Below are 13,552 nucleotides of genomic sequence, written 5' to 3'. Positions count from 1 at the left end.
CCAGCCTCGGCGACAGAATAAGACTCCGTCTCAAAATAAATAAATAAATAAATAAAGAAAGAAAGAAAAAAAGAAAAAAAGAAAGAAAGAAAGAAAGAAAGAAAGAATGAGTCTAAGCCACACGCAGGTTTTTTTCCCCTCTTTTTCTCATCCTTAGCTGTGTTTTTTTCTGGCAGAAACTTGCTAGCATATTTTAGGAAAAGCTCAAGAAAATGCAAATATCCTTGTCTGTGGTCACCGGCACAGTCACATTTTTGTTTGCATTGCCTACAGCTAAAATTGGCGCTTCCCCCTTTCTTCCAGAGACTTTTAAAATATATTCTTTCAAAATTGCACCAATAACTGCCCCTTTTAGAGATATACTTGCCCCTTCTTACTGCGACCTACCAGGCTCATCTTAAGAGCACAAGCTTTCTGTAGTTATTTGGTCCTGGATTCAAATCCTAACTCCACCACCTGCTTCTCTGATGTCTCTGGGAAGGTTGCAAAACTTCTTCAAGCCTCAGTTTCCTCATCTCTACAAGTAGAGATTAGATGTCATGATAGCACCTGCCACACTGGATTGAAGAGTTCATTTTAATAATATATGCAAAGCAATTGGTACAAAATAGATGCTCAGTAAGTGGTAGTCATTTTTTTTCTTTTCACGTGCCATCAAGGGAGCCTAGCAATTTCCAGGTTAAGATTCCCTGCTTCTTCAGATGAAGACAAAGAAATCAAAGAGGTTAAGTGATTTGTCCAAAGTCATACAGCCAGACCAGGTGCAGTGGCTCACGCCTGTAATCCCAGCACTTTGTGAGGCCAAGGTGGGTAGATCTTTTGAGCCAAGGAGTTCAGGACCAGCCTGGGCAATATGGCAAAACCCCGTGTCTACTAAAAATACAAAAAAAAAAAACCAAAATCAGCTAGGTATGGTGGCATGTGCCTGTAATCCCAACTATTTGGGAGGCTGAGAAAAGAGAATCCCTTGAACCTGGGGGATGGAGATTGAATTGAACTGAGATCGTGCCACTTCACGCCAGCCAGCATGACAGAGTGAGACTGTCTCAAAACAAACAAACAAACAAACAAAAACAACAAAACACAAAGTCATACAGCCAGATAGTGAGAGAGCTGGGAACCAGGTCTCTTAATTCTAGGTAAGGGCTATGCCTGCTCCACCACCATGTAAATTTCTGGAAAGGTATTGCCATGAAAAACCAATAAGAATTTGACTGTTTGAGGGGAGGTCTTGAGAGGTAGCTCCAGTTATTCCCTCTCTATGTCCCATCTAAACTGCAGGCTCCACTCCGTCACCCAGGCTGGAGTGCAGTAGTACAATCTGGGCTCACTGCAACCTCCACCTCCCGGGTTCAAGCGATTCTCCTGCCTCAGCCTCCTGAGAAGCTGGGATTACAGGTTCATGCCACCATGCCTGGCTAATTTTTGTATTTTTAGTAAAGATGGGGTTTCAGCATGTTGATCAGGCTGGTCTCGAACTCCTGGCCTCATAATCTGCCTGCCCCGGCTTCCCAAAGTGCTAGGATTACAGGTGTGAGCCACTGTGCCCGGCTTCCTTTTTCTGTCTTAAGCAGGGTTGGTTTGGCTTTAATGTTATGTAATTAATGGCTGCTTATGAGACAAGAGAGCACTAGAAAGATCCTACTCATCCAAGTCTTAGTTGTACATCTACCATGTGGCAGGTCCTGTGGGATACCAAGGTGGTAACAACAAAAAAGCTACCACGTTTCTTGCTCTGGAGGAGCTTATAGTTTCCTAGGGAAGGTAGTATTACAAAGATGAGTTTTATGGTGCAAAAGAAGCATGTGACTTGGATTGGGAGGTGGTGGCCAGGGAAGTCTTCTCAAAAGAAATGACATTTAAGCTGACACTGAAAGATGTAGGAGAGATTGTGTGTGTGTGTGTGTGTGTGTGTGTGTGTGTGTGTGTGTGTGTGAGAGAGAGAGAGTGAGAGAGAGACAGAGAGAGAGAATGTTCTAAGAGGAGGAGGAAGATATCAGGCAGAAATTCCAAAACTAGTGTGACTCCTTAATGGTGACCAAGTGATGAAAGATGAGGCTGAAGAACCTGCCACTGGCCAGATCATGCAGAGACTTTTAAACTTCGTTAAAGATACTCATCTTCATTGTGAGGACAATAGACGGTCATTGAATTGTTTTAACAAGGGGAATGACAGTATCACACTTGCATTAAAAGACAATGGGTCAGATGGAAGGTAAAAAGTATAGTTATGGGGCCAATGGGATGGTCCTGGCAATAAATAATGGTGCTATGGACCAGGTAGTAACCTTGGGGAAGGAGGCAGCATCCACTGAACACCCATCCTGTGGCAGTTAATTGGACACATGCGGTGATGAAGAGGCAGAGGTCATAGATGAAGCTTGGGTTTCTACTTGAACAACTGGGTACATGACGGGATCATTTATTTAGATGGGGAAGGTTTTACCGTCAGATAGGCATTCGACTGGGCAAGGGTAGTCAAGACTTTAGTATCCTTCTGCTGGTGATTCTCAACTGTGAATGGTCTTGCCCCCTGAGGACATTTGGCAATACTGAGATGATTTTGGTTGTCACTATGGGGAGGCTGTGACTGTCATCTAATAGGGCGAGGCCAGGAATGCTGCTTCACACCCTGCAATGCAAGGGATAGCCTATCTGGCCTCAAATGTTCAACAGTGCCAAATTTGAGAAACTGCTGAAACGCAAAGCCTGGAGAGAAGTAACACACTAGATATTTCCAATTATTTAAAGCTTTAGTGGGAGTTCATGGGGCAAAGTCCTCCCTAATTTGATAACCCTTTGGGACAGAAACTTGGGTAACTTTGTGTATGGAGAGGGAGAGTGTGAAAAGAGTGATCTGCTGGAGCTCTGTGAGGGAACATTTTGTCAGACAGGATACCAAGAAAGAACTTGGCTTTTGCAGAAGAATGGTAATACGCCCCCCTCCCTTCCTCCCTGATGTATTAGAAAATGAGTTCTAGGTTTGGCTCAGTGTCTAGTACCACCCTAAGTCTATATCCAGCCAACATTCAAGATTCAGATGGCTTCACTGCACCTGACTTTCCATGATAGAACTTGTTTCTACCTCAAACTCATATATATATATAGTTTGCCTTTCTTTTGGTAGTTGTTATGCACCGTCTTGATTCATAGTTATTTATAAATGTTCTTTCCAACAGCACTGTGGGTTCCTTGGGAGAAGACCACAAGTCTGCTGCATTTTAGCGCCCTCAAAACATCTGTCACATGGGAGGTGCTCAATATATACCTCAAAAGATGACCCTGATCATGTACCAGGCTGCAATGGGGGGATAATCTCTGTCCATTCTGCCCCTGATCTACAGCCCACCACGAAACCCCTGACAATGCTGAACCTATCCCAGAATCTGTCCCAGTTGCATAATCTCCCCGCTTTGTGAAATCCAGAAACCCCGAGGCATTTCCAGGCTTGAAAGCCGATTGCCAGACGCGGCTAATTTTCAAGTTATTAAATAAAACTACCGATTGCATAAATTCCAATTTAGGCAGAAATACATTAGATCAAAATTGAGCCCCGCAAGAAATTTTCTCAGCAGAGTTTGAAAACAGGAATTTGGAAGGGAAAATGCCACCATCTCATGATAGAAGGTATCCCATTATGATGATTATGATTTTGAATTTAGCTGTCAGAAATATCTCTGAGAAAAAATATGTTGGTTTATTCAGTCCAAGAAAGGTTTAATTGGCTTCTGTCAGATTTTATGGAAGTGCTATTTGCCACTGAACCCCATATGAATTTTTGCAGCTTTTGAATGTAGCAGCTGATGGCTGAGTCTTTGGAAGCTGTGGAGATGTTGAAAGGAAGTCAAGAATAAGTTTCTTTCCACAGTTGTGCAAAGGCTTATCTAACCAGAATTTCCTTAAGCCTCACCAAACAGTGGAAACAGATGGGGGTCACAGGAATAAAGATGGCACACATTCCATTTGTTTAGATCCATGCTCGTGTTATTCTCCCTACATTTTTCAGAGTGTCCAGAGTGTCTCATTTGATTTTCTTTATTCACTTCTGTGTCCCCGCCACCTATAACCATACTTGGCACATACTTGGAACTCAGTACATGTTAGTTGAGTGAATAAATGTTCCCACTGGGGGAACTCTACTTTTTCCCTCACCCCTGCAGCTCTTTGATGGGTACTACTATGGACAAGTACCCTTGAGATTCCTAAGCAGTTGTTGTGTAGGGTAGGGGATAGGGATGACTCTCTTTTTTGGGTTACCCTCTGTCAATGCATGGCTTGGGATCCCTATTATTTGAGTTTTTGTGAAATCATTTGTGCAAGTCACTGCTGAATAGTCAATCCAGTACTCATCTTCGATATCACCATCACTTCCTAGCCCCTGCTTTCTATACTCATGTTAGATGCATACTTTACCAGCCATTCTTACCGCTAGAAAAGAGAGGTGATGCTGTTCTGGAAAATTAGAAATAGAGAAAAAAGGTCAGGAAGATTCTTGGAAAGCTTCTATTTGCCTCATAAAAGGGACAAACATAGCTTTTCCTCTCTACTTTTTCCTCTTTCTGCTGGAATATGGATGCGATGCCTGGACCTGGGACAGTCATTGTGTGACCACGAGGGAAAAGGCCTTGGCAGCCTGACGCTGGTGAGCTCTCGAGCCAATGCCAGCAGCTATCCACCTCCAGACTTCTCACACGAGAAAAATAACTTCCTATTTGTTTACTTCACTGCTTTTCAGTTTTTCTCTTACTTGCAGCCAAAAACAGCCCTAACTGATGGTGTTTTCCTTTTCCTTTTTCCTCCCTACCCTTTGGCTCTCTATGGGATTAAAACATGAATAATGGGACTGAGCTGAGAGGTAAATCCAAGGGACTCAAACCATGCTCAGGAGCACCCCCTTCTCCACAACTAACACATTGCATCTCTCATGCAAACATATTCTCATACCAACTCTAAAAATATCTTTGGACCTGCTTCTTCCCTTCTACCCTTAAGCTGGGGCCTGGCCTCATTAATGATGGACCTCACTATGTGACTTTACAGTTAATACTCAGGTTCCTCTAGACTTCATTTCTGAGTTGGGCATATCTTCAAAACAGTCATGGTAGCACTCATGTCCAATCAGAGAAGGGAGAGGAGCACAAGTAACAATAATGACCACTGTCACCACTTACTGGAGGCTAACTGGGTATTGTGCTCAGTATTTCACATGCGTTATTTTATTTCATCCTTCCAAAACATCTATGCCATAGATCTTATTGTTCTTCAACCCCATTTACCAGAAACTCACACTGGAGTGTCAAAAAGAGGATTTGAACCCACCTTTGCCTGACTTCAAAGGCAGAGCTTCTAACTAATTACAAAGCTTATTATCCCATCAATGAGACTCTTGGATCATTTCTTCACTCCTCTCCCATCCTCCCCTCTCCCTGCAGAGCAGCTGCCTCTTTGCAGATGGGACATATAGCCTGCTTCATTTTGTACAGCATGAAGAGTGTCAATCGCTTTTCCCATGTCAGGAGGTAATGAACACACTCCTTCCCTGCATCCTGATTTATCACGGAAAGGAGCCGACTGTCACATGGCCATGCAATTAGACACAGCAAGATTCGCTAAGGCAAGCATTGCCTGTCCAAAGCATTAGGCCACAAAAATAACAAAACAAAACAAAAAAACCCAAACAAACCACCTAAACAAAAAGCATGAATTTTGCAATTTATCTCATGCAGTAGCAACGGAGCTAGAAGAACCCCTCGGAAAGAGAAAAGAGTCTCTTCTCCCTCATTGTTCTTTTCCTGGCTTAAGTCATGAACGATATAAAAATGGAGGTACAGCCAGCTGAGATGCTTTAAAACTGAATCTCAAGTTGTTGTTAGATATTTTATTTTGTTTTATTTTTTCAGGGTAATCAGTGATTCCACGCAGGGGGCGTGGTCTCAGTGATTAGAGGCCAGAGAGATCACTGAGCACTGACGTCACCTTTAACAGAAACCAACGACTCACCACAGCCCAGCATTTATCTCTTCAGGTCACAATTTCTTCTATTTGGACAAGGAGGAAAATCGTTTTATGTTTGCGGTGGAAACATATTGTGCTGGGAGTCAAGGTTTCTCTTGTTGGGGAAAATGTTTCTCAAATATGTTGGTTCTCCTTTTCTGACTCCAGGCAGCCCAGCTGGGTGTATGCTGGACTGGGCTTCCAAGACTGTCTCTGGAGACATCCATCCTCATCATTTGGTGGTGGGGGGCGGGGGGTGGGGTAGCAGGAAGGATGGAGACTGTCAGGCCCAGATCTTTTCCATACCTGGAATTCTGCCTGGTTTGTCCCCTTCTTCAGGTACCTGTCAACTTACCTCTCAGCAGAGAACTAGACCCTGGGGATCTTCAAGCCCCAGTCTACCTAGGTACTAAAGCTTATTAACAATACCTCTATTATAGAGTTGTTGAAAGGATTAAACAACGCCATAATGGTGGCTACCATTTAATGGTATTTACTTTATACCAGGCTCTGTTCTAGGCATTACCCACATTAACTCCTCTAATTCCCACAACACCCCTTTGACGAGGAAGCATTTTTACATGTATTTCATCTATTCTGAGATGCACCTTTTCTTTCTGCATTTTAATACCTCTGAAACTGGGACACATAATTGAAACAGGTGATAGTTTAATTTGTTGAGTTTTCTTTTTTAGCAGCACAAGAAAATGGTGATGCATCTGGAAATGGAAGGCTTCTTGGATTAGATAAAATGTGATACACTTGTTTCACAGAGCAGCAAACTGAGGCACAGAGAGGAAGTGAGTAGCCCAAGGTCACACAACCTAGTAAGTGGCAGTGTTGGGGTTCGAACCCACAGAGTTTGCTGAAGAATATGCTCTTTTATTGGTTGATTGATTTACTGAGACAGGATCTCGCTCTGTCACCCTGGCTAGAGTATAGTGGCACAATCACAGCTCACTGCAGCCTTGACCTCCTGGGCTCAAGCAAGCCTCCTGCCTCAGCCTCCCGAGAAGCTGGGACCATAGGCATATGCTACCACACTTGGCTAGTGTTTTTTTTTTTTTTTTTTACTTTTTGTGGAGATGGGGTCTCACTATAGTACCCAGGCTGGTCTCAAACTCCTGGGCTCAAGTGATCCTCCTGCCTCGGCCCCCCAAATTGTTGAGATAATAGGCATGAGCCCCTGCGCCTGGCAGAATCTGCTCCTTTAATAACTAAAAGCTAGGATATGAGCAAGGCACCCAGAATGGTTCCTGGAAGTTTCAGGATCTGCCCAAATTAGGGATGCTTCTTTTCTCTCTGGGTTTTTAATGACAACAAGGTAGGAAGTTCAGGCTCTAAGAGATGGAGCTTGTATAAAGGATTGCAAACCTTTATAGTTTTTGTCAAATGCTGCTTTTGAGTTCTCATTCTAGAACATAAAGGGGAATGTTCTAAGCACTTCTCTTTTTCAGCCTTTTCCAAGGCAGAAATCATGGGTCTGTGGTAATCCTATATACAATCTGCTTCTCCCCTCCCCCATGTCTGATCCCATTAGACTTCTGCTTCCTTGGGAAACAAGGGGAAAAGAGACTCCCTAAGCAGATTAGGGGGCCCAACATACGGGCAAGCTAGACGGCTTCTTTAACAAAAGACTTTCAAACCGAGGATTTGCATATGTTATTTATATTCCCTCAGTTAAAAAAAAAGAAATCATGAAGATCCTGTACAAAGCAGTTGCCAGTGGAATATTCATTAGGATACAGCAACCTCCAACCCTGTGAGAAAGGAAAACGGCCAGTTCAGAGGGCTTTGAGACCCTTTTGACGTTTTTTCCAAAGTCATTCATTATACTAGCATGCAGGGGACTCTTAATATTACCACGCAGCCAGTGTGGCCACACCTTCCTCCAGGAGAGGCCACTCCTCATATTCTTCCTCACTGGACACTTACCGGCCGCCTGGCATTTTGTGATGCTATTTTTAGGTGTCATTCCCTTTCCTCCTCCAAACAAACCTGGAAGCTATTTGAAGCCAATGATTGTGTCTTATACCTTATTTTTGTAGCCCCTGTGGTGCTGGGCACATTGAACAGAACAACCATTTATCACAGCTTGACTAGAATGGTGAGATGGAGAGAGCTTGCACTCAAGAGCCAGACAGACCTGAATTCAAACCCCAGTTCTGTTCCTTGCCCGTTGGGTGTCCTTGGGTAAGGGACCTGTCCTCTCTGAGCCTCAGTGTTGCCATCTCATGAGGAGGTAACAGTTCATAGCTTGAAGGATTGTAGAAGGTTCTGAAAACATCACACTTAAGAGTTTTTTGAGTTCAATACGTGGCACATGATGCATGCATACTCAATACGTGCCAAATATCATCATCATCATGATCGTGACTGCAATTATTAGTCGTTTGGTTTACCCCAGACATCAATCCTGATCTCTACATATTTCCTTGTGGCTTGTCACTTTCTAGTGACCCTAGATTAGTTTAACTAATGCTTTACTATAGCTCTAAAACCTTGAAATTCCTAAAGGCACGATCTTTTGAATGTGAGCTAGGAACCCTCTGGCATCTTCATTATGTCCTAGAAAGTAGAGAGGGGTGCAGAAGGATTTCACTGAGGCTTTTGGGCCGGAAGTCTTGGTCTATCCAATAGTTCCCTGGAAGCCTTCTTCCCATCACTTGACCTCCCTGAGTCCCACTACCCTCCTCCCATGAAAGAGATGATCATTTCAACTTCTACATCTTCCTCCACTCTCTACATCTCTCTATGGTAGGATGAAAATTTCTATTGCATTTATTTGAGTACAATGGCTTGTTTCTTCCCAAAATCCAACATGCAGACACACACACACAAATACACACACATGCACGCGTGAATCTAAATTAGCTGTCCCTTTTCTTGGCTCCCACAACACCCTCTGATACTTCCTCAACACATCATTAATCAACCTGCATTATAACAATGTTTCTTATCTCTTTTACTCCCCTTCCCAAGCATATACACTATAGATTGTGAGATTCTTGAAAGCGAGTCTCATTTTTAACTAGAGCAAGTGTTTAGCACCTAACAGGGGTTCAATAAATCTTTACTAAATAAATGAAATAACAATATAACTAAAACCTAAACTGTCAGGAACTGTGCTCATAGCTTTTGGCGTACATTAACTCATTTAATGCTCACAGCAATCCGATGAGGAAGCTCTATGATATTTCCGTTTTGCAGATGGCAGCACTGAAGCAGAGAAGTTCTGCAACTTGCCCAAGGCCACAGGGCTGCGAAGAGGCACATCCAAACCCAGGGTGATTGTGTCTGCTGCTCCTCTGATGCTCACCCTCCCTATTGAAGTGTTCATTTCCCTCTTCATTCTTTGCATCATTCATTCCCCCACTGCTATGCTGGAAAGTTCAGTCCCAGAGGGGGCTGCTCTAGATTGAACATCCTTCTGTGTGGTATTTTGAGATGAAAGGAGATGGAAAAAGGTTGTATCTTGCATAGTGGTCTTGCTAAGAGGGCTGAGTAATGAGGAGTGCACAGAGATAGGTTGAGCCTTAGAGAAGAGCAGCTTGGGAATATTTTGGACCACATGGAGAGCCCTGTGAGTTTTAAGCTCTCCTTCATGGACTGACTGCCCGCCGGGCCCTCCTCCTGGGGCGTGACTGTGAGCCACAAGTGTGCCTTGTGGATGCACCAGAGTGGACCAGCATTGCTGACCTTGGCTAATCCATGCAAAGTGGGGTTTGAGGGTACAATAACAAATGCACACTTACAGTTGTGCTTACCCATTAATGGTTATTTAAAAACAGGAACTATTAACCTCAGTCATTCAGCACATATCGATTTTTCTTTGTTTTTCAAATCAACAACACCGTTTCATGTCCCATAAACACATTATCCAGCGTTAACATCACAGTGGACAGTTTTCATAGCTTATTCCATTTAGTCCTCACACTGCTTCTGCCTAGCTGATGTTGCTGTTCTAATTTCATAGACACAAGGAAATAAAGTCTCAGAGACGCGAAGCAGTTAACCTGTCTAAAGTCACACAGCTGGTGAATGGCAAACCTAGCCTTCGAACCTCAAAAGTTGACCCTCTGCAAGCTCTCCATAGAGAGAGGGGATACACCTGTTTCCGGAGACCGGCAGATCTCTGAGAGTAAGTTCTGCGAACAGCAAACCTACAATTCATCTTAATTTTTTTCCTGATGTTCTACAGTGTCACTGCTGATTTATTCCATCATTTTGGAATTACTGGCTAATAGGATGGCCCAGCTCACTGCTCTGGTTCGCGTTTTCATTCTTTGAGAGAAACCGACCATTGATAGCAACAGGGATGCGTCTCGACAATTTAATTACACCAACCATGACTCTCCTTTCTCCCCCTGTCCCTTGTTGGTCTCGAGGCTAATTCGTATTTCACTTGTTCTCTAAAATATGATTGGTTTCGGCAAGAGGGAAGACTTACCTGCCTTAGGTTCTCCGAGGCATAAAAGGGCCGGACAGCCCCCGCGTTGGGGGAACTCTGAAGTTTCTTGGTGGCTGGAACCTTGGTCATCTTAAAAATCCTTCAGGCTTCAGCCTGTGCCCCCAAGGCAAGGATTTTTCCAGAATCTTCTACTTCAGTAGTCACTGGTATGAGAGGTTTCGGCAACTTCTCCCTGATCCCCAAGTCCCAGTTACAGGAATTCCAAAGCGGTTTCCTTGAGGAGTAATGAGAAAGCACCTGGGTCTTCCGCAGACGGGATGAGGAAGTCCGGGTAGGGCAGAATCAGGTGAGCCTGCAATTATTTACTTTTTGAAAGGTTACAAACTTCTGTAAGCTTCCCCCTCTTCGGAAGGGATATCTTTCTCTTCTATAAGCAAAATAAAATACGAACTAAAAAAAAAATAAAATTCCAGTGACAAAGTGTGAGAGGGGTCCCGTGGAGGGGCTCCCAGATCCCCATCCTCCAAGAGTGGTCGAGAACTAAGACGGCCCCAAAGAGGGGTTTATCGCACTGCGGGGAAAGTCGGCAACTGCTAACCGCGGGGCGGGGGAGGGGGGCACCCGGTTGCTTGGCTACGGGACGCGGAGGAGGGCTTCCTCATTGGCTGGAATTGGTGGGGGCGGTGTCGTGGGGATCGTGAACTCTCCCAGGTTGCTGGGACGCCGGCTCAGAGCAGCGTCCTTTAAACAAATTGGTTTCTCTTTTCAGGCCTGAGGACCATACCCTTTCTCTCTGCCTAACTACAAGCGACTCCTTCCTTTCAAACTGCTCTGTCCTGTTGCTAACCCACTAGTAATTTTTTGTGCCTTGGAGTGGGTGGCCTGTAGCCCTGCAATTCTTAACCTGAGAGGCCTGTTTCTCCCTTTTTCCACCTGGCAAACTCCTGCTCATCCTTCAAAGCCCTTCATTTCATAAAATGAAATATTGTTATTCCATTTATTTAGCAAAGATTTATTGACTCTTTGCTAAAATAACATAAAATAAAGTAAAAATAAAATTAAAAAAAATAAGACTCGCCCTCAAGAATCTCACAATCTATAGTATGTATGTTTGGGATGGGGAGCAAAAGACAAGAAACATGATTATAAGGCAGGATGATCTATGATGTGCTGGGGAAGTATCATACGGTATTGTGGGAGTGAAGAATAGGGACAGCTGTGTATAGGTATAGATATATGCACACACATACATATGTAAATACACATATATAGACATGTATATATGTGTAAGTATATACGTATTTGTGTGTGGGGGCATGTGTGCATATGACATTTATTGAGTGCTTAGGATGTGCTAGACACTGTTCTAAGTGTCACATATTGACTCAATCCATACAGCACCTCTTTAAAGAAGGTGTTTTATTACCCCATTTCACAGCCTAAGCAACTGAGGTACAGAGACATTAAATGACAAGTTTAAAGTCATATGTGTGCTGCAACTGAAATTCAAAGCCAGAACTGTTTGAGTCTAAAGAGCAAGCTTTTAACCACTTAGACGCCTAACTTTGCTGAGTTTGGGTTCTATGTCTTTAAAATGGGGATAATAGCTTTGCCACAGGTTGTTAAGAATTGAAGTGGATGATGCATATGAAGGCTGAGCCCGTGGGGAGTCCTAGCTAAGTGGTACTATTATTATTCCCTGACATCATTTCCCTAGGAAAAATCAGGCGTTCTCACCATGCTGGGTTCATTTCACAGCAGATGTTAATACTAACTGATATTTATTGATCACTTGCTCTATGCTAGGTACTGTACTAGGCACTTTGCATACATTAACTCATTTAATCCTTCCAATAACCCTATGGGGTAGGTTCCCAGCCTGCAGCAGATTTATTTCGTATGTTTGGATTTGAATGCCTTATCCTTGGCATTGTTTCACACTGTATCTATCTGATTAATGTTTTATCCCTCAACCTTGAGCTACTGGGGATTATGCTATCATTATGGCTGCATCTTCTCTGTTTCTTTTTTTTTCTTTCCTTCTTTTTCTTTTTTCTTTTTTTTTGTTTTTTGAGGCAGAGTCTTGCTGTGTTGCCCAGGCTGGAGTGCAGTGGTGTGATCTCAGCTCACTGCAACCTCCGCCTCCCAGGTTCAAGCAATTCTCCTGCATCAGCCTCCTGAGTGGCTGGGATTCACGCCAGGCTAATTTTTGTATTTTTAGTAGAGACAGGGTTTCACCATGTAGGCCAGGCTGGTCTCAAACTCCCGAACTCAAGTGATCTGCTGGGATTACAGGCGTAAGCCATGGTGCCCAGCCCATCTTCTCTGTAGTAGGCATCTACTGCAAGATGACGCTCTACAGAATGCAAAATACCTAGCCATGTAGCTCTAGATGCTGATGCCTGAAAGTCATTATTTTCTCACCATTCACTAAAGACTGACCCTGACCTTCCCTTTCACAGGAAGTTTTGGTTCTCTGGCTTCCTTTGTGGGCAGCATTAAGCAATCGGCAGATACTTTCAGAATGAAGCAGATAAAGAGAATCATGTTTGGGAGATAGGGCTGGGGATGAGGGGATGAGAAAACAAGGCAGGATGGGAAATGTTCAGCCCTGAGTAGAACAGACGAAAGCTGTCTTCATATGCTTTTGTAGAACAGGCTTGGCAAAGAGGAACTCAACTAGTTCTGCATTAGCTCAAAGAATAGGAGGAAGTTTGGGTTCAATAGGAAGAAATGCTACACAGCAGAACATAATTTAAAAAGGTGTGACCTCTGGAGTCCAACAGAATTAGTCACTGAGCAGCTTCAATGATAATTCTTACAGGACTGTGATGAAAAGCAAATGGGATAATTCCTGCAAAGCACAATGCCTAGTGCAGAGGAAGTGCTCAATAAATATTAGCCCTTATTTCTTTTGTTGTTGTTATTATACTCACCTGTCAGAGCCATGTAAGAACTGGAAATAGGAAGGGCTGTAGAACTGAAAAGACATGCGTTCAATTCCTGGCTCTGCCATTTGCTGCCAGTAAGACCTGGGTCAAGTTCACTTCTCCAAGCTTCAATTTTTTCACGTGTATAAAACTCATGTGTGGTGAATGGTTAAGCCTGTTTTATACTTGCTACCAGGAGAATGAAGCAAAATAATAC

General features: G+C 43.5%; 1 protein-coding gene across 4 annotated transcripts in view; it reads right to left on the bottom strand.

The window, feature by feature from the left end:
• The window catches only part of CCDC60 (coiled-coil domain containing 60), a 204,438-nt gene extending 193,422 nt beyond the window's left edge, over window positions 1–11,016 (bottom strand). For 2 of the 4 annotated variants that reach the window (XM_021923015.2, XM_021923017.2), the window contains exon 1: window positions 10,445–11,014. In XM_021923015.2, the coding sequence (XP_021778707.2) occupies window positions 10,445–10,534 (90 nt within the window). In that variant the 5' untranslated portion in view covers window positions 10,535–11,014. Of the gene's footprint in view, window positions 1–10,444 lie in introns of all 4 variants that reach the window. The other 2 variants (XM_031650807.1, XM_021923016.2) reach the window with 2 other exon arrangements.
• Between the last annotated feature and the right edge of the window lie 2,536 nt (window positions 11,017–13,552).

The sequence above is a fragment of the Papio anubis genome, chromosome 9 (assembly GCF_008728515.1).
Source record: "Papio anubis isolate 15944 chromosome 9, Panubis1.0, whole genome shotgun sequence".
In the NCBI taxonomy this organism is placed as follows: Eukaryota; Metazoa; Chordata; class Mammalia; order Primates; family Cercopithecidae; genus Papio; species Papio anubis.
This window is presented reverse-complemented; position numbering and strand designations above follow the sequence as displayed.